This window comes from Pagrus major, chromosome 6 (assembly GCF_040436345.1).
Source record: "Pagrus major chromosome 6, Pma_NU_1.0".
NCBI classification, from domain to species: domain Eukaryota; kingdom Metazoa; phylum Chordata; class Actinopteri; order Spariformes; family Sparidae; genus Pagrus; species Pagrus major.
Window position 1 is genome coordinate 3,975,531 of NC_133220.1, and position 22,028 is coordinate 3,997,558.

General features: G+C 40.7%; 2 protein-coding genes across 2 annotated transcripts in view; one reads left to right on the top strand and one right to left on the bottom strand.

The window, feature by feature from the left end:
- LOC140997933 (serine/threonine-protein kinase 4-like) overlaps window positions 1-3,667 on the top strand; it is a 29,693-nt gene extending 26,026 nt beyond the window's left edge. The window contains exon 11 of the mRNA XM_073468026.1: window positions 419-3,667. Within this exon, the coding sequence (XP_073324127.1) occupies window positions 419-577 (159 nt within the window). The 3' untranslated portion in view covers window positions 578-3,667. The remainder of the gene's footprint in view (window positions 1-418) is intronic.
- A 5,189-nt stretch (window positions 3,668-8,856) lies between these two features.
- Window positions 8,857-14,073, bottom strand: LOC140998521 (delayed-rectifier potassium channel regulatory subunit KCNS2). The gene is made up of 9 exons (XM_073468837.1): window positions 13,903-14,073; window positions 13,654-13,787; window positions 13,273-13,437; window positions 13,011-13,182; window positions 12,065-12,148; window positions 11,808-11,969; window positions 11,558-11,641; window positions 9,619-9,711; window positions 8,857-9,318 (listed from the first exon to the last, which is right to left on the bottom strand). The coding sequence occupies exons 1-9, from the start codon at window positions 14,071-14,073 to the stop codon at window positions 8,857-8,859; spliced, it is 1,527 nt and encodes a 508-aa protein (XP_073324938.1).
- Between the last annotated feature and the right edge of the window lie 7,955 nt (window positions 14,074-22,028).

The following is a 22,028-nucleotide window of genomic DNA, read 5'->3' on the forward strand; positions in this document are numbered from 1 at the left end:
GATGAAAAGTTGTTGGGCTTACTTGTGGTCCGATTACCGGCCTCCAGCTGGAGTCATGTTTTCTGTCCTCGTTCCATGTTGTTATAGCTCCAGTACCTCAGCTTAGTTTGATACTGGGTGAGCTGGTTTTTTCCAAAAACTCACCTGTTAGAATTTCCTGAACCTAAGCTGACATCTTCTAAACTTGTATTTTTGTCAGACCGACAGTGAAAACACAAAGATATTCAGGTCAGCGTCAAATAGGACAAAGAAAAGATGAAAATCCTCACATTTGATAATCTGTAAATAAGCGTTTGGTATCAATGATTGGAAAATGACATGATGAAAATAATTCCCATTGATGTTGGCAGATATTCTGAACTGTGTTTGTTTGTTGTTTTACACGACGGATATGAATAAAGATGATGTGTGTGTGCAGGTGAGCACGTGGTCGGTGGAGGAGCTCCGTCTGCGTTTGGCCTCTCTGGACCCTCAGATGGAGCAGGAGATCGAGGAGATCCGTCAGCGTTACCAGGCCAAGAGGAAGCCCATCCTGGACGCCATCGAGGCCAAAAAACGACGGCAGCAGAACTTCTGAGAGGAAACTGCTGAGCTCCTCGCAGCAGCAGCTGGAGGTTTGATCTCTCGTGTTCTCTGCAGCAGCTTCGTGAGGACGACTGAAACGTGTCTCACAGCTGCTGACGGACACGAGACGACACCGCTGGATGTGATATGAAAAACTGTAACGATCGTCACTCTGATGTCAAAACTGCTGAAGAAGAACAAAGAGCTCATCGTTGTTCAGGATATTATTACTGTGTCTGTTTGTTTTAAGATCCACGTTTCCTTTATTCTGCCTTCTGGAGACAATCTGGAGTCTTCAAGAACTGTTTTGGATTTCTGGCTTTAACGGTTTCAGAAAGTGAGAAAGTTTGATTTCATACCATCTGCAGCTGATTTGGATGTTTGACTTTCTTTCTGTTTATTTCTCAGATATCTTTAAGTTGAGTTTTTTTCACTGATTTGTTTGGTACAACGTCATTTTAACTGCTGTCTGTTTGACTAAGGTACTCGTCTTAAGTGTTTCCTGTCATTGTTGGTAAATGATGACGCTGCTCTCACTCCGGACTGTGAAAGTCTCAAGTTTGCAGTCTAGAAATGGATCATTACCTGGTCCTGTCTGAAAATACAGATTATTATTATGGACACGTGAATTTGAATGTTTCTCTCAAACTGGAATTTAAATTTTCTGAAGCAAAATGTTTGAAGTGAATTTAATCACAACATTTTGACTTTCCTTTGTTTAATTTAATTTGGTGTCCAGCGTCTTATTTGTCTTCCTGGGTAAGCTACAAACAAAGACCCGGGTCGACAAATTGATGAATTGAACAAAGCGCTTATTTCCTGGATTCATTAGTTTGATCTGGCACCGAGGACCGAACGAGATTTATCCCCAAAAAACGTGCCAAGAAGCCGCAGACTGAATCTGGCGTCGACCGCAGTCTGATTTAACTTCTAACATTCCTCGGAGCAACTCAGCCGCTCGTTTTTCATACGTCACAAGGAGGATTTATATTTTTCTACACATGTTTAGAGGTTAGATACATGTTGGCTCGGAGAGTTTTGATCACAGGGACGTCGTCAGAATGAAAACCAGCTTCTCAGGTCATAAAACTCCTCAGGGTGTAAAATAATGATGAGAAATGACTGTAGATAGTTCACACAAAGAGTCGCGTCTGTGTATATATATGAGCACAACTGAGCTGTATTTGTATATTGTGATTAATTTGATCAGTTGAAGGGTTTCATCCCCAAAACGAGACACTTTTCTTTAAGTTATTACTCTGAATATTAAACTGTTATCAATAAGAATCAGTGTCGGATGTTTTTGTGGAGAAACCCTTCAGCCGAGTCCAGACCCGATAACAAAATACTGTATTCAAACCTCCAGACTTGTTCTCGATGTGCAGGACTCTCAATGATACGTGAGCACAATTCATTTATATTTTTCTGTTCTGTGTTACAAGCATAGCAAAATGTTGTTTTGTTTCTTTTTCTGCCTCATTTTGGATGTTTTTATTTTATTTCTGCACAGTGATGGAATACAGAAACTGTCTCTGCCGACTTGATACCATGAAAAAAGGGAAAATACTGAAAATAATGGAGCTTGATTGTTATAAAATGTTATAAAATGTGGTGCTGAGCTGTTTGGGACGCATCAGGAGTTAAAGTCGTAATCACTGGAGAAGATTTGAACAGAAGTTCAGATCAGTTTTTACATGAATCACTGTTTTTGTTTTCTTTTTAATGCTTTTTAATTATTGTCTGAACCTTTAACACAACATTGTTTTCTGTAAACTGGTGACTAAATATTTGTTTGTTTTTGGTCAGAATCACTGAATTGTGCTAAAAAAGAAATCACAGCACCATGAAATCATAAGAAATATCTGGATTATATTTAATTGTGCTTAAAAGGAACAGTTCTTCCAAAAACTGAATGTAAATCCAGTCGTCATCTCCTCCCTCCACGCTGATGGAGAGTCAGTGAAGTTTCGTAGTCCACAAAACATTTCTGGAGCTTCACAGGAAAACTGAGCTGCATCCTTCTCCCAAACAACCGAAGTAGCTGAACCAAAGATAAAATGGTTTCACACAGCTCAGCCGCTGTAATCCTGGTCCCAGAGATCCCAAACTGATTTGAAAAGACGGTATTTTCATCCTTTTTTAAGCCGAACTCTTCACTGTCGATGAGGCTTTGGAAACATGACGTACCAATGCACCTTTTTGTTGTCAGTTTGATTCTTGTGAATCATCTCTTTTACCAGCCTCGCCTAAAAACTGTTTTTTTTTTTTGACAACAATTCAGTTTTTTAGCAGAACGCTTCAACTCTGTTTTTCTGTGAAGCTCCAGAAATGTTTTGTGGACTACGAGACTTCACCTGACTTTCCATCAACATGGAGGAGAGAATGACTGGATTTACATTATTTTGTTGAACTGCACCTTTACCTTGCTCTCGGTAGGAAAGATGATGTTTCAGAAGCACAATCACTTCATGAGCCTCTCATTTATTTAATGAATGAATCGGTTACGTTGGCGTCTAAATTTTTACTGAAACACAAAGTGAGCGGAGTCGTGTTTTCTTAAGTGTTACCAGCTTCGGCTGCTCAGATGTTTAATTTATTCACTCTCATGGATCCTCAGTCGCTCATATCTTTTTAATATTTTGGTTGTTCATGTGTTGTTCACACCGCCTGTGGTCTCATAGCTCAGTATTCAAGTACAAACTGTAAAATATTCAAAAACAAATCTGTCATTTGGTTCCATATGAAACTGTGATGCCTGAAAAAGTGAACAAACACAAGAACAAAAAGTGAAGTGGAGGAAAAAAATTAAAAAGTATTTTACAGATTTACATGAAACGCCAGTTTGAGTTCTCTGCTCGGCCTTTTCTTCGGTTGGATCTGCTGTTAACTCGTCTCTTTTGAGCTCTCCTCACGTTTTTGCACACTTCCTGTTTGATGCCTGATTTATTGTTCAGTTTCTGAAGTAAATGCTGTTTTATGCCTTAAAGTATGCAGTGGAAAGTTGTGCATATGTTTGAGATCACTGATATTTGGATTGTGTATTTTATTTGTTTTTGTTTTTGCTCGACTAATAAAGAAATTAATAAAAGTAAAGAAAGTTGAAGCACGTGTTTCTTTGTTTTTACACTTGAAGAGCAGAAATGTTTCCTCTTCTCCTCTTGTTCCTACATTTGGCACTAGAAGGCTGTTTTCACATTCAGATCTCAAAATGTAAATTTTCTGTGCTCACTGAAAATCAGATTTTTGGAGGCCGGCCTACGAGTGTGATTTGTGACATCACAGACAGTTCGGAAGTCAATCCTGGTCCAATATTCAGCCAAGACGAGCGTGATGTGGAAACTTTTGAAAAGTTGAGACATGAGAAATACTTAAATAATCACATAGTCGAGATTTTATAAGGAGGAAGAACAAACATGTAATTTTTAAGGGCTTTAATTAGATAAGAACATTTTTTTGTGTGTCTTAACCACATCAGAAACACATTATTAGTCAGAGTAAAGTGTTTTATACACATCGTAAAACTTGTCTGGAGGGGATCTTTAAGTGGTGGAGGATGTAGTCAGATTACTGAAGACAGAGTAGAAATACCACGCTGTAAAAATATAACAAGTATTGGAGTGTGATTAACTTTTTCCTGCAGTAGATTTCTATATTATCTACCAGCAGTGACGTCAGAAGTTTCAGCTTGTAAAGTCGATGTTTTCACATTTCTTCCTCTATATTTTCCTCCTCTTCATCGGCCTCGACTGAAGGACGGAGCCACTGAACTCAATGTCGTTGTCGTTGTTTATCAGATCGGTCGGAAACTTTTAAGGCTCGTTTCCTTTTTGTTATTTTTCACCACGACGAGAGGTCTGCCGGCCAAAAGAGCAGCGATAAATTATTTATTAGCTGGTCACGAATCTGATCTCAGGTGTGTAGTTTCAACCCTAAATAAAGAGCCAAGGGTGTGTGTGTGTGTGTGTGTGTGTGTGTGGCCACAGATAAAAGAAGTGTGTCTGAGAGTTTGTAGCTTTTTAAAGCTTCTTTGTATTTGGGACCTGACAAACTTGTATATATTTCTTAAATAAAGACACAAAGATGATTGTGATGTCGACATAATTAGACTTAAATCAAACTTGATCGTTGCTTCATGCAACACAGAGGTGATTCTGCCGTCTGCTCCCGACTCCCACAGGTAAATTTAACTAAATACTCAAGAGAGTAACACAAAGAATTATAAAGACAATGTGTTTTTGACCTTGTTACTTGTATAAAATCCTAAATGTTGCTCCTCAGATATTTCTAAAGGTATTTAAAGGCCACTAACTGCATTTTTACTGCCCGGCTCATATTGAGTTGCCATCATCTATCATCAGGGTATTAACGGGCTGTGGATCAATACCAGTGCAGATATCATTGACACACCTGGCATTGAAGACTTCCTGTGCACTGAGGCGTTCAGCCAGAACCAACACTTTCAGGTCCGAAGCAAGAATACGACCTCCTCGGGTCTCCAGAACATAAAACAGACACACGAGCTTCTCTTCTGTTGTTGTCTTCACGTGTTCGCTTCCCTCACTGGTCCATTTCATTTCCAACAGAACTCTGGGACCTGTAACATTCATCCATAATTAAACGACTAACAACCATATTTAGTTTGGTAAAGAAAGGTTTCTCTGTGAAAAACTGTGAAGACACGTGGCTGAACATCAAATAATCAAAGTTTCCAATGATCGTTTGTGACTGACCATTAAATAAGGATGTGCAGAACTCACACTGTAACCTCATATTCACATCACAACTACTGAAAGTGCATTAATGGGTTCAAATTCACTGACCATTACCACCAGTAATCTAAATTATCTAATAAAAATATTATCAAAACTGATTATCCACATGAAAAAGACACAATGCTCGAACTTTTTAAGAATATTTTGAATGCACTCATAAGTTGAATTGACCAGCTCATCATCTTATTCTCATTAATGAGAGAAAATCATATTCACCACATAGACGGCCCAAACTGTTCATGAATGTCTGCTAAGACCATTTCTGCAAAACCAAAGATAAGTTAAAACTGAATGTTTCTTTTTGTTGCGACTTTACGTTTATTTCTGTTGTGTTGTTTCTGTCTCTCTTCTGTCACCGCGCTGCGTTTATGCTCTGTTGGGTTTAGGCACAAAAACCACTGGGTTAGGGCGAGAAAAACATCATGGTTTTAGTTTAAAATAGCTGTTTTGCTCGTCATGATCACGGATGGAAATGTCTCCAGCTGTCCTCAAAGACATCCAGCGGTGTGACTCAAGCTGCTGTTCGGCTGCATTCATATATTATTTCCATCTGTTTCTCTTTTGCATCATTCTTACAGTTTATTTCTTTGGCTACCAGCATGCATCGACACTTTGGTTTTATCCAAACAAAAATCTATTTTCTTCGTCTCGTGATAAAGGAACAAATATTGAACAGTGTCGCAGCAGAGAAGCATCAGATGAATGTTTGCTTCTGAGCGTTCAGTTTCTTTTCTTCTGTTCACCTCCTCTGACAGATCGCAGCTTTCAGCTCTGACTCGTCCTGACGGAGCTTCAAACTGCGTTAACGTCATCTCCTCTCCTCTTTAATGCTCTCAGATATGAAGGAAACCTGCAGGAAGACTCATGAACGTCCATTATGTGAAACACAAGCTGAGCTGCAGAGGCGTCTTAATGTCATTCGTCTTGTTGAGACGCTCAAACCGTTTTCCTTCTTCTCCTGTTTCAGAGCAAAAAGCTCCCAGATTCTGCTGCTTTTCAGGTTCAAACTAGTAGAAAATCTTTAAAATGAAGATTTAAACACTTAAATCTTCAGAAAACACATTATTTTTCTCACCCTGTCCACTGCTGCACCACTGGACTGAACTAACTGTGTCAGCTTCACCACCAGCAGCTCCCACAGTCAAATGTTACTTATGGATTGATGCATCGAAAACAATAATGTCAAATATAATATTCATGACATTGAGACGGTTCAGAGGAGCCTTTTCCCTGCAGAACAAGTAAAAGCAGGACTTTTGTTTTGACAGTGTTGTATTGGTACTTTTCACTCAAGTAAAAGATGTCAGTACTTTTTAAAACACCAAATACTGTGTGATTTGAATCGTAAATTAAAACGGCATCACAAATTTTGTACATAGAAAAAAATCTACATTTCTGCACTTCATCAGTCTTTTACAAATCTTTTCTTTATCCTGTCTTTTAATTTATTTTGCATAATCTTATGTTTGAACATGATGTTTAAAAGCTCACTGAAATTAACCCGAACAGAGACAGAAAACAAGAAGAAAATGTTCAATAAAAGAGAAAAACAAGCTGAAAGTGAAGTGAGAGACGTGTCGTGGTGTTTGACGCTCACAGCTGCAGTCAGATCAGCAGCTCATCAAACATCTGTGGAGTCACGATGATGTTAAATGACAGTTTGACAGTTTGTGATCCGTCATCCAGTGAACACAGAGGACGCTTCACACTGAGGGCGTCTTGTAAATGAACTCTGAGGCTCCACTGGAGCTTCTGTCAGACACAAACTGTCTGTGAAACACTGAACAGCGTGTTTGTCATCAGTGTTCATGGACATATTAGAAAATAAAATGCTGTGTTTGTTCTTCTGTTTTGATTCCTGCGATGCTGTAGGAGGTAATATTAGATTCTGTGATAGTGTTTCTATTTTTGTCCTGCGAACACCTCGGCTCTGATCCGCCCACCGCTTTGATCCAAACTGAAGTATCAGAAAACTAACTGATGAGTTTTGCCTTGAAATTTGTTTCAGACTCTCATGTTCCCCCTCAGGATGGATTGTCTCCGTCTCTCTGCTTCATCATCAGGTCAAAACTTAAATGTTGTCAAATATTTTGTTTTTTTAGAAAACTAATGACACTCAGCCTCAAATGTGCTTTGTCCTCAGTGCTAGCATGCTAACACCCTAAACTCAGATGGTAAACATTACACCTGCAGTAGTTATTGTTATTGCAAGCATGTTAGCATTCTAATGTTAGCATATAGCTGAGCATCAGCCTCACAGAGCCGCTGGCTCGTCTGTGACGTTATGTAGCAGGTCCCAGTCAGTGTCATCCTGTTAGACATTTCTAACTTCTAACATGACAATTAATATGTATTGATGTGTTCATATTTTTATATCGTCACAATACATGGTACATCTAATGCAGTATGACAAAAACACCAGGACGTCCTCCTGCCTCTGGTCACATTGTGCAGCATCCAAGCCAACATGCTTATCAAACTATTCTGACCCACATTCCTCTGCACAGCGGCTCTGTCACACCGACCGAGGACCATCGCTGCAACTGACCAACGATGTTTTTGTGATGTCGTATCTGAGCCTCTCAGGGAAAAGTCCAGAAGAATAAAAATGTGTTTAACGTTGTGAGAGGGTTCATTTAAACCCAAACCGTGTTTCCCTGAACCTGACATAGTATTTCTGTTAACAAAACCGAAACAAACTGCGACAGAAAAATAAAACAGGAACTTAATAAAAATAATAAATGAAGAATTCAAATCCTGGTGTCTTGAGTGAGGATCCTTTTTGTAACCCACTTGATCGCAGCTCACTCCAGATGTGGTTTTCGTTACTATTTTGTAAGTTAAAATGATCCAAATCTCACACTTTTTCTTTTCAGTTCAAATATCGCGCTGCAGACTGCGACAGATGTATCAGCGAGAGGGTCAGAGCTCAGGCTCAGTGTGATGACGAGGTAGTACGATGCCTGACGCTCCTTCAGAGGAGTTCATCAATAAAATCAAGATAACATGAGAACTGGATGATGAGACGAACGTGAAACATGCAGCCTACAGAGGCCAGCGCAGCTTCTTCCACAAACGTTTCTCACAGTTTTTCATGATATTTTTTATTCAGGTAACTTTATTTGCCTGCATGCTGTTTCACTTCAGTCTTTTCTTCACATTCATGTTTTTAACACAGAAACACGTCCAGTATCAGAGTGAACAAACCTCCCAACATGCACGAAAGACTGAGACAAACTACAGAACAGTCCGTCATAACCAAAGTTATCGTCCCACCTGTATCAGACTTTAGTCACATGCCGTCTATAACTTTGATTTTTAGAAGCGTCTACTCAAACTGCTGCCTTCTTGATTCACCGTCTTCACTGTTTGATGACAGTCAGAGGATCAGGAGTCCAGTCTGACAGCTGACACCAGATCTCCGTGGCGTTGGATCAGATCAGAGTCAGTTTCACGATCAAACATGAGCTGAAAACATCCTTCACACTGATTTGAATCTGGTCTGAGGTCGAGCTCGTCGTCACAGCTGACGCAGCTCCTTCATCTTCAGTATCGACGTGTACGACGGATGTTCCACGTAGCTGTAATTGATCACGCCTCCGTCGTCCTCGTAGTCTATATCGTCCTCCTCGATATCATCGGTATCGATATCATCATCGTCCAGACACCTGCTGTCCCCGTCCGACCCCTCATCCTCGTCCTCCTCGTCCTCCTCGGGCTCCTTCTCGCAGCTCAATCTCATCTTCCTGCGGTTGTTGTTCCTCACCGACGCCTCCAGAGCTTTCTGTCTCCGGTAGAAGTGGGAGAACTTGTTGAAGATGATGGTGATGGGCAGCGCCACCACCAGGGTGCCGCCCAGAATGCAGCCGCCTGCCGCCAGCTTCCCGGCCACCGTGACGGGCACCACGTCCCCGTAGCCCACCGTGGTCATGCTCACCGTCCCCCACCACCAGCAGGCCGGGATGGTGTCCAGACCCACATCCTGGAGCAGAGACAGACGGAGGGGATTCAGATTAACATGGTGACATTGTCACAAAACAACAAACACGTTGAAATTAAAAAGGACACGAGACGTTCATGTGAAATGATGATTGGTACTGCTCAGTTTCTGGGTCATTTTATGGATGATACAGGAAACTGGTTTGAAGAAACGTACAGATCTAACATTCATTCTGCCGATTGGTTTGCAAACAGACGGACAAGAAACTACAACGTAAAAACTAATCCAAATAAAATGTTTACAAATCTAAACATCAACAGTCAAACAGGATTTTAACTTCACCTCCTCATACTCGGCGGTGTAAGCGATTCCAGAGAAGACGGACACTCCGACAGCCAGATACAGCAGCAGGATGCCGACCTCACGGTAACTGTGCTGCAGACACAAGATGGAGGACGACTCGTTAAAACTTTACATTACTGCAGGTCAGTGTAGAGGAGGAGAGGAGAGGAGATGAGATGAGATGAGATGAGATGAGATGAGATGAGAGGAGAGGAGAGGAGAGGAGAGGAGAGGAGAGGGGAGGGGAGGGGAGGGGAGGAGAGGAGAGGAGAGGAGAGGAGAGGAGAGGAGAGGAGAGGAGAGGAGAGGAGAGGAGAGGAGAGGAGAGGAAACGAGAGGAGAGGAGAGGAGAGGAGAGGAGAGGAGAGGAGAGGGGAGGGGAGGGGAGGGGAGGAGACGAGACAAGACGAGACGAGACGAGACGAGACGAGACGAGACGAGAGGAGAGGAGAGGAGAGGAGAGGAGAGGAGAGGAAACGAGAGGAGAGGAGAGGAGAGGAGAGGAGAGGAGAGGAGAGGGACATTTAGATTTGGACTACATTATCCTGTAATCCTGTTTCCCCCCAGGGACTCTCTAAGGACACCAGAGAAGAAGAACGTCCTCCTCAGCTCAGTCGTTACTAAAAATAAAACGCAGACTTGATATTTCCGTTAATGCAGTGAGTGATGTCACGATGCTTTGTACAAAATATTTCAGATAATTTAATTGTGTTGTTTTCCTTTTAAAGAGGAAACAAAAAGAAAAACCTGTTTGTCCTTGTTTTTGTCCAACAGATGTTTTATTATCGGTGCATTAAGAGCTCGTCCTGCAGCCAGCAGCATGAAACTCTCAGCAGAATGAGTCTCATTCTCTTTACGGACATCAGCTGTGATTCAAACCGTCTCTCATTTAAACTGATGTCTTGTGTTTGTCTTCCACATTAGTTGATATGCAGAGAAGAGAAACTAAAAGCTCCTGAGTCATTGACTGAAGTGCTGCTGCGATCTAAATGTAAAAATAATTCATCCAAATCCGGTAAAGCTGCCACGTTTCAAACGGTAAAACAAATGAGTGAAGACAGCGACTTATCTGCTCACATCACAGCTGATATGTAACGATGTTTTATACTCAGATAATGCTCTCCTCCGTCCTGTGTTATGACTGTAACATGACCTGCTGCTCACATCATGTCCACTGTGATGAACCAGCTGCACAGTGGAGGACTGAGGGAGCTGAAACACTTCATGAGACTGTACAAAGAGCTGACATCTGATAGAAACAGGACGTCCGACTGAACCGATTCAGCACTGAACTTTGATTTGTTTGTTTTTCTTCTTATTTTCTCACTTTGTTGCTGCTCGGGACGCTTCACCAACCCAAAATGTGGCTGTTTGACGTCCTGGGAATGAGACTCAACAATCAACTGTCTTTGTGGTGCGTTCAGGAACAGCTGGGACAAATCCTACTGACTCTACCTTTAACTTTAATAGTCTTTGAATTATATTAATATGACATGAGCTTCAGTTAACTTTGACCACAAATGTCCTTCAGAGGGAGACTTTTTACTCTGATACTCTGAGTACATTTCAGAGCCTGTACTCTATTACTTTTACTGGAGTAAAGAAGTTGAATCAGTACTTTTACTTTTACCAGAGTCTGTTTTGACACAAGTATCTGAACTTCTACTGGAGGAAAGACTTTGTGAACTACCTCTGATAATAACTGAATTTTCATTCAACTGTTCCTTTAAATGTTTGTGTGACATCAGCTCAGACCTTCAGACCAACATCTGCTCACAATCCATCAACCTTCATCTGCTGCGTCTGCAGAAAGGTCAACGGGCCAAAATGTCACAAAGAAAATAAAAGTTAATCTGATTGTTTTTATTGTTTTCGCTGCGAGTCAGGAAGTCAAACGTCACATCATTCATGAAACATACAGACGAGAGTCCGGACTCACCCGAAGTGTCGCTCCCAGTGACCTCAGTCCCGTCGAGTGTCGGGCCAACTTCAAAACTCTGAAGATCCTCATCAACCTGAACACCTGAGAGACACAGAGACACAGAGACAGACAGAGAGACAGAGACAGACAGAGATGAGATACAGATTCCACTAAAGTTTGGACGCTGTGTCAAACATCAATAAAAGCAGAATGCATTAACACACAAACATTTGATTCACGTCTTATAACAGACAGAAGACTGTTGAACCTGTATGAGTCGTCCCAGGTCTCCCAGCTCAGACTCCGCCCCCACCAGCAGGTCAAAGACCAGAGTGATGTAGATGGGCACCACAGACACCATGTCGATAATGTTCAGAGGGTGATGGAAGAACTTCTTCCTGTTCGGAGCGAGCAGCAGCCGCGTCACCACCTCAAAGACAGAAGATACTGTGTTTCCTGTTTTCATCCATATCTTTACGCACTTCAGCTGTTTGACAATGACACGCTCTGTTTTTGTTTGCTCACCTCGAAGGTGAACCAGCAGGTGCAGAAAACCTCCAGAGCCTGCATGGTCGTGTCCTCGACAATCTTTCCTTCACTGTCAAAAGTCTGAGAGGAGAGAAGAGAAAGAGTAGTGATCACATCTGCAGGACGGTTTTAACCTTATTTACCCTTCTGTTCATCCTGTTAAATATTCCTAAACTCTCCTCACAGCTGGAATTAAAACATCTGGGATGACTGAACTGTAATCAGACCGAACAAACACACACATGTCACAGAATGTCTTACTTTAGACTTAAAAAAAACCAACAGTTTTCCCTCTCAGTGTTTATGTCTGTAGTTTAGACTCAAACAGGCTGAAGATGCTGCACTTCTCTCACCGGCTGCTATAATCTTGGTAGCCTCACAAAAGCCAGATCTCAAATGTAATGTAATGTCCTTTTTGAAATAAATCCATTAATATACAGACGAATATAACTGGATTACTTTGATACTGAAGAAAACTTAAAACGTGATGTTTCTAAATCAAGTTCTGCAGTTATGAAGACCGTCTCTTTTTATGATTTCTAAGCGGTTTGATGGACTTTTGACATCAGAGATGATGATGACTAAAAGTGTAAATCACACAGAATCTAAAAATATATGTATTCAGATTGTTCTATTTGAGTTCTTCTACCAGGAAGCAGTTCAATTATTTATGCAAACTGCTGCAACTGGTCTGGATTAAGTACCTTAATTTCCTCAATGAGCTCCATAATCAAAGGGTTACAGTCACTAAACAGGGCTCGAGCACCGACCAGTGCAAGGAAGGACTATTCTGTCTTTGCCAACGTGAATTACATTTTCTGAGGAACTTAAGGTTTCAGAAACTCATGAAACTCAGAACTTTGGTAAAACTTTGGTAGACCTGTGTATCGTATCTGATCTGCTAAAGAAAAGTGTGTTGGGGCCACGACCTGCTCATACTGACCTGATACTCTGGCATGCTGTTGATACACATGGTGGCGATGGAGGTGAGCACCACGCAGATGGAGACCAGACTGAAGAGCTTGCTGGGGATGGAGTATCCCGGGTTCTCCAGCGTCAGCCACAGGCACTTCCTGACGTTCCCATAACGCACCTCCTGGAAGTGCTGCATGTCTCTGTGAGGGTGGAGGAAGATGAAGAGTTAACGATCAACACAAAGAGGAAGAAGTAGAGGGATGTGAGAGGAGAACGCTCTGTAGTTTTACCTGTTGAGGTCGGAGATCTCGTCCACAGACGTGTCGATGCTGCTGACGTCGCTCTCGTCGTCCCAGCTGCGATGCCGGCTGCTCTCCAGCTTGCGGTCGTGGTAACGGTAACTGCAGCAGCTGTCCAGGAAAAACTCATTGATGCCCCAGTACTCGATCTCCTGACTGTGTGGGAAACATAAGGACAATCAAACCCCAGCGAGCTCCACCCAACATCCTGCCAAATGATCAGAGAGAAAACCAACTAAATGGAAGAAATGTCATATTGTGTGTGTGTATATCTGATAACTTTATTCCCCCTGGAGACGTGTGAGAAAGTTACCAGGACAACCAGAACAGAGAGAGGCAGGATGATGTTTAACATCAGAGAGAGACACAGACCTGAAGGAGAAGACACACAGCTCCTCCATGATGTGGAGTTTGCCGGTCTGATAAAAGTGGAGGACGTAAGGGAAGAGGCCGGGGTTCCTATCAAAATAAAACTCCTTCTGCTGCACGTCATAGTCATCACACACCTACAGGAGGGAGGAAGAGAAGGAGGGGATGAAGGGAAAGAGGAAAGGTTGAGATTATGAGTAAAAACAAATTACAGAAAGGAGCATGACCCACTCCCAAAACCTTTCCACCCACCTGCAGGATGTCCTCCTCTGAATCACACGCCAGCAGTTTTCCCAGTCTGGTGTCGGGGAACTTCTTCAGCGTGCTGGAGCAGAGGCTCCTCTTCAGACCGCCGACGTTCACGTGGACGAGACCCTCGTCAGAGTCCTGGTGGACCCAGCTGGGCAGGCTCTCCTTCACCATGGTTACCTGCAAACAGCGGAGAAGACCAAACAGAACAAACAGATAGTTTCACATTTTAGAGTGTGATCATTCATTTTGGTGATATTTAAGTTTTTATACCCTCCAACTCAGAAACCACGTGGCTAACATTATACATGGCACTGCAGGCCGTGCTACAGGTTATTGTCGGCCCATACTGTGTGTAGGGAGGGCTCCTGCTCTGTCTCTATCAGCTGAAGGTCGTTGGCCTGAAGATCTGTTTCATACGTTTCTTTTATTTCCTCTCTGCTGTGACATTTCTAATCGAAGAAGCAACTTTAACGTGACCCAGTCTCCCCCTCAGGGATCAATTATGTTTTTCTGAAGCTCTTTTTTTTATTCTTCACACAATTATTTCTGTGAACAACTGAGTATAACACTGTGAATGTCTTCCAGGAGAAAATGTGTCCCGTTATCTTCACATTCAAACAATGTAATCTCTCTTCCCTCTCCAGCGTGGCTGTTTGGATCTGCTGTAAACACTCTGAATTTCTGATAACACTTCGTAGGAAACACTTCTCTTCCAGCAGAACACTTACAGGAGTAGACACAGTCACAAGACCTGTAGTAGGAAATAAAATAAATAGTGGGTAGAGAGGTGAGTCCATTCACAGGATGCTTTTAGCTGTGGCTGAAATCCAAACAGGCACTTTGTTGATTTTTTAAGATGGAGGAAGTCTTTACCTTTCCTTTAAAAAGGTACTTTATTATGCCTTTTATTCCTTCATGAATTATGAACAGTGATAGTGGAGAAATGGAGGAGAAAGAGAGATGCAACAAAGCTCTCCGGCTGGATTTAAACTAGGGCTGCAGATAATTACATTGATAGTCAATTAATCTGTAGATTTTTTCTTAATTAATCAATTAGATGTTTGGTCGATGAGTGTTTTTTCAAGTTGACGTCTTCAAATGTCTTGTGTTGTTGTTCAGTTTACTGTGTCAGAGGAAATAAACCAGAAAATATTCACATCTAAGAAGCTGGAATCAGAATTTTGACTGAAGAATTACTCAAACCAATTAATCTATTATCAAAATAGTTGGTGGTTAATTTAATAGTCGATAACTAATCGATTAAACGCTGCAGCTCTAATTCAGACTGTGGACGTTGATGCTCATGATCGACGTCTTTAAGGACATTTTTTAAGCTAATAACAGAACAGTATGAATTAATTCCTTCTGGCCATTAAAAGACATCTTTCTAATGTGAAATGATGGGTCAAAATCCACAGTCCTCGTTCTGTAGAAAAAATACACTCCAAAGTTTATAATAAATTAATATGAGGCTCAGTTTCTTCCGAAGTTGAAATTGTTGTAGGAAATTCCCTCTTTGTTTCCGTCCCTCTGCTGAATCTCAGCAGGAAAACACAAATATATAAAAAAAATTAAAGGAGTATTCATCGACGAGGATGTTCTGAGGACATTCAATCTTTCTCTTGCAGATTCAGTTACATCAGAGCTGCCTCGTACTGTAACCACAATGTGTGCTGAGTACCGAGTTAGAGTAACACTGAAACATAATCTGTCCTTTGTTCTGCTCATTCAAACGTCATCATAAACAATAATTTAATCATTTTGATATAAAACAATGTCAGAATATAAATATGTTAAAACCTTGGAAACAGAACATCTTGAGTGATGTAAAGATAAAGCTGCTGTTTCCATATTCTTTGTTTATTTTTGTCTCATGAAAAGTTTTATAATTGAGAGACAGTAAACATATCATATAAAAATATTACAACAATTTTACGACCATAAAAGTGAATAACCCACACCTGAAGTATCTTATAAACATACTTTATAGTAAAAGTAATTTTTTTTTGCAGTAACTAAAAGCACAGGTATCATAAAAAATATTAATAAGTGTTAAATTCATAGTAATTTAATAATAGCTATAAAATATATAATTAAACTTTAGTTAATGAAGTTATACATTTTCTTTAGGGCCCGTCAAATAGTCTTTATAGATGAATCTCACAGTATTTATTTATGATTCACAAAGTGTTATAAACATCAGCTGCAACTTAACAACAAACAAAATAAATACTGTAACTAACTAAATAACTATTATAAGTTTATTATATCTGAAACGTATAGAAGTTAAATCAACTTTTAATTTACCATTTATTAAAGGTGCAATATGTAAGAGTTGTGCTTAAAAACATAACTTCATGAAAATCAACAGAATGTGAAGGTGTGACGTTATGATGTTTAGCATGCTAACAGTTAGCCTCTACCCGACCCGGTCCAAAGCTCCTGTTCTGGCCCAGTAAACACTCAGGGTTCGTGTCCACACCGTGTTTTTGTCGGGATGAAAAGCGCCAGCTGAGCGTTCAGGAGCGCTGAGACCAAGTATTCGTGTGCTGAGAGAAAAAACGCTGCATGTGCGTCCTGTCTCTATGACAACAATATGATGACAACCACCGCTGTGTGATCCACAGCGCCCCCCTGTGGTTTACTATCTGTTTGTTTTTTATTTCACATCGGGACATCAGAGCGAGGAGGATGTGGGAGCATGACTGATCCACGGGAGACAAAAATACGGTGAATATTATTAAGAAAAAGAGCCACGGTGACGTCACCAGCGCCTTTCTGAAAACTACAGAGATTTTAATGCGAAACGCTCGGAGTGACCGCAAGACACTCGTGCTTCTTTGGGAATAATTGAAAAAAGAAAAAGAAAAAAACATTATGTGGACACACACCCTAACACTCCACCAGTGTTTCGAGCTCCCAGCCTGGACTGCGCAGCTAACAGAGCTAACTGTGGCTACAGTTGGCAGTAGTTAGCGGTTACTCTGGTGATCTGCTGCCCCTCATTATTTCGAGTATGTATTCAACAGGTGGCCAATTCTTAGATGCTGCACCTTTAATGATGTTCGTCATGAAGTGTTACAGATTATCAGATCGGATTCAGCATTTTTTTGTTTGTTTTTTTGCCCAGGCTCTGATGCAGCATTAAATCTGCAGAGTAACTACAAACCGAACTGAAGTTACCAAATTACTGTAATGGAGTGATATTATAAAGTAGCAGAAAATGGAAATACTGTACCTCAAAATATTTTTTTAATACAGAGATTGAGTAAATGTACTTCATTCCATCACTCAGTATTTGACATTGAAGCTGCAGTTTTGTTTGGAACATAGTTTTTTTAATATAATTATTCTGGATGTGACTCAGACGTCCCTCTTTCCTTCATCTCAAGCTGAGTCAGCAAAAACCAAAACCCTTTAAAAACTTTCTGACGAGGAGGAGCCTGACTTTTATCCTCTCAGCCTCCTCTTGTGATGGGGCCACTCTAATTTCACCTACTCTGCTAAATGCACTTCAAAGACGGGACGACCGGACGCTAATTTGATTGTTCCAGACATTTTAATATAAACTCTGAAACACAGTGTGCGCTGGTGCAGAGCCAGAAAGCTTTTACTGGATTTTTATATCTTTGGAGAATGAATTAATATTTTCTGTGTGTAAGACAGATTTTTAAAAAAAGAAGAAAACAATTCAATCATCATTTAGTTCCTATCAACATTAACACAGGGTTGAAGCAGCTTGTTTTCATGTGATGATCAAGTTTTTAAAAAAAAAACATGTATGCAGCCAAAAGAGACTCCCACGCACGCTCATCTACTGCACAAACACCCACACAGTGTACACACTGTCACAATGAAACTATGAAATCACTCAACACATGAATAAATAATAAAGTTCACATCAAACTCTCACACTGTGTAAACATCTTTGCACATTAGAAATGTCAGTTTGTAGTCCTGCCCAAAGGCCTCGAATGTTTCCACTGTGTCCTAAAATACTTTTACAGTACAGCGTTAATGTGGCTGCCAGCAAACATAATTCAGCACAGTTCAGTTGGCAAATGTTGGTTTAACATTGCTTAGCAACAAGTGAAGTTTCAGGGAATGAAGATGTTTTTATTCTAGTGTTTTTTATTTCTGATCAGAGTGACGCCTCCTGGTGTAAAGCTGCTCCTCTCTGACAGGACTGAGGGTATTTGTCCATTATGAGACGGCAGTTAAAAGCCTCCAGCTGCAGGTAAAGTGAGGCTGTAATGTAATGTTATCATGTCTAATTGCAGAGTGTAGGAAATGGCCCAGGTGTTAACCTAATGTGGACTTAATGGTGTTTTAACCAGCAGAGCCGTCTGAATGTTTCTCTCTCTTCCTGCTGCTGTTTAATCACGTTTCTCTCTGACAGTGAGCGGTGGTGGGTGTGTATGTGGGAAGCATGTTAGGATTTATAGATGGTAACAACAAACTTTTACTAAAGTTGTGCATTCAAGTGCAATTTTGATATTCTTGTACTTTGAGTGTTTGCATTTTGTGCTGCACATGTCAGAGGGAAATATTTTTTCACTTCGCTTGAGGGGGAGCGGTTATAGAGTGGTCTTTAGGTATAGCGGGACGTCCAGTAATCGGAGGGGTCGCTGGTTCGATTCCTTGGCTCCTCCAGCTACACAGCCTCGAGTCAGATACCGAACCCCAAATTCATCAGGTCGGCACCTCGCACGGCAGCCTCTGCCATCAGTGTATGGATGTGTGAATGTGAAGTGTTGTGAAGCTCTTTGAGAGATCAGTCGACTGGAAAAAGTGTTACAGAAATGCAAGTCCTTCCTGTCTTTGCTGTTTATTGAGGCGTGTGGGAAGAAAATACAAAATCAGCAAGAAAAACTGATGGAAATGCTGAAATAAACAAGTTGTTTCGGACAGGAAGGACCAGAACGGAAAGGCTCGAGGACGATTGTGGAGGAATAAACTGTCCCTGCAAATATTGGTTTACACTCGTGTGTTCGCACAAAAAAACAAAAAAAAATAGATGGGATACACTGATATACTTGGTTTATTCTGGTGGTTGGGTTGCATCTTAACTTTTGTAAAGAAGTTCCTAATGCTGCGTTCACATGCTCCACTTTCTGATTCAGAAGTCGTTCTTCTGACTTCAGCGTGTTCGTGAGCATCAAGTTGGAACGTGGGAGCAACACGATGTTTAAACAAAGCATTAACAGCTGTTTCCAGTAGTTGAGTGACAAGGAAGAGCGAAGTAAACAGATCATGAAATATGTTTCACAAATGTGCTCATTACCATCAACCCAGTGTTTACTTTTGTCCGCCATGTTTCGGCGTCACATGACGTCACCGCGGCAACTCGTGTACCGACATTTTCTCTGACTTTCCAGGTTGTTGATCTGACTTGAGCTGCGTTCACGTGAATTCTCCCAGAAACGTGTGTACAGAACAATACAGTGGAACAAACCACTGTGAGGCACACGAAGGGTGGACCAGTCTTTAAACTCTTAAAAACATATTGTCTCACATCTTTAATTAGTGTTTTCATTGCATATTGTTGTATTATCTAAAATGATTTGTTCACAATGATAAAGACTATTGACGGGGGTTCTATACGGTATCATATCGTCACCATGACATGAGACTTTATCATTTTGGATTTTGGATCTCATATATCCTGATATACATAAGTGTTGTCTTCTCCTGGTTTTAAAGGCTGCGTTACAGTAAAGTGATGTTATTTTCTGAACTTACCAGACTGTTTTAATGTGTCTTTATATGATATCCACATTACTGATGATTATTGATCAAAAATCTCATATTGTTGATATTTTGTTAAAGGACCAATAGTTATCACAACTATACTGTTGCTATGATGTTGAGGTATTTGGCGAAATATATCCTGATATTTCATTTTATTTCATTTCATTTTATGAAGAGCTGTTGAGGAGATTTTTTTACATTCAAACTTGATTTTCACTTAAAATTTTGCGTGAAAATTCCCCTTTACCAAATATCTTTAGAAACTTTGGTTTCTTGCTAAAATTAAGTTCAGTGACGTTTATCGACTAAATGATTGATCCTGCAGATCAGATCCTGCAGTATGTTGTTGTTGTTGTTGTAATTGTTTTGTTTTGTTTTTTTCCTTCTCTGTCTTTTTGTATTTGTTCTTAACTGGACTTAGAGTCTGTAATAAAATGTATCTATCTATTCTCCACTGCTTTTGGAGGCAAATATTAAATGTTTTACTTCTCTACGTAATCTGCAAAGTAACTAGTAACTAAAGTCATCAAATCACTGCAGTGGAGTGAGAAACACTGTGTGAGCCTCCAACATGTGGTGCAGCGGAAGTATAAAGTAGAAGAAACTGGAAACACTCAAGTACCTCAAAGTTGTATCTGAGTACAGTACTTGAGTAAATGTACTTAGTTACATTCCATCACTGCACTTATGGCAATGAAATTCAAAAATAGAAGTCTCAGCAGTAACAGCAGTTCGTGATGACGCGATCACAATAATCTGTATTGTCATGTTGTGTACAAGCAACAAACAAACGAAAAGAGAGTAAACAACTGTGTGTGTGTGTGTGTGTGTGTCTGTGTGTGTGTGTGTGTGTCTGTGTGTGTGTGTCTATAATTACACGTGTGGCCCATGCTGAGCTCTCAGGGGAGCTGCCATGCTGCACATACAGAAATAAAGTTGATCTATAATTCAGCAGAGGGAAGAGCTGCAGCTTCAAACAACACACGGAGACACACAGTGAAGTGAACACAACACAACACAACACAACACAACACAACACAACACAACACAGAGGAACTTTAACGAGCCACAGCTGATCAACACACCTCAGCCTCATACACAGGAACATTACAGATAAAGTGCTGCTGGATCTCACCTGTGAGTTCGGTCACGACTCTCCTTCATCACCATCACCATCACCTCCTCCTCCTCTCAGGTCACTTTCACCCCATGATGTCTGGACGAGAAGTTTCACACTTTCACCGCTGAGAAAAAGACCAAACTGTCCAGCACGGGTCGAGTAACAGAACAAAACGCAGCGAGCTTCTTCTCTACAAAACTTCCAGGACGCCCGTCAGTCCGCCCGCAGCAGCAGACAGTGCGGGAGAGCTGCGGGAGTCCGGCGGGGAGGCGCGCGGTGAGCCTCCGTCCGCGCGTCTGTCCGCGCGCAGCGGAGCATTCGGCCTCTTCCGGAGCGCGAGCGGAAAATCCCGACAGGCACGCGCTGCTCTGGTGCGCGTGCGGCGCTCAGCGGTCCAATCAGAGCGAGTTTGATTAAATATAAAGTCTTTATTTTCACATCTCCTCAGAGGCTCGGTCTGCTGAACAGTGGGGAAAAGTAATCAAGTATATTTACTCAAGTACTTTACTTAAGTAACTACATCACTTGAGTGTTTTTTTTTACGATACTTCTACTCCATTACAATTCAGAGAGAATTATTGTACTTTTTCACTCCACTTCACTTATTTACAGTGTTGTTAACAGTACTCATGAGTCATACTCGAGTAAAAGTAAAGATATCACGTTACAACATTACTTTGATAAAAGTGAAAGTCAACCATGTGAAAAGTACTTAAAGTATCCGATTTGAAATGTACTCATGTATCATAAGTACTTTTCTGGCAATCAATGTACTTAAGTAACTAAAGTACAAGTAAATGTAACTTATATATATTTACCGTCATCTTTTACTGCATCAGATATTGTTTTTTTAAATCACTAAAGTAAATTGATTTAAAAACTACTTTGGCTCAGATGTAGCATCCAATCATAAAAGTAACTAGTAACTAAAGTAATCAAGTAAATGTAGTGAAGTAAAAAGTACAATATTTGGCTCCAAATGTAGTGGAGTGGAAGTATAAAGTAGCACAAAATGGAAATACTCAAGTAAAGTACAAGTACCTTAAAGTATCTACAGACGATATTTGAGTAAATGTACTTAGTTTCATTTAATCACTGATTATTTTACTTTAGTTACTTTGCAGATTCAGTTTAGTAATGCAAGATATAATCAGCAAACAAATCATGATTTAAGATTATCAGTGATTAAATGTAATTAAGTACATTTACTCATGTCAAATTTTGAGGTACTGAGTATTTCCGTTATTTGCTACTT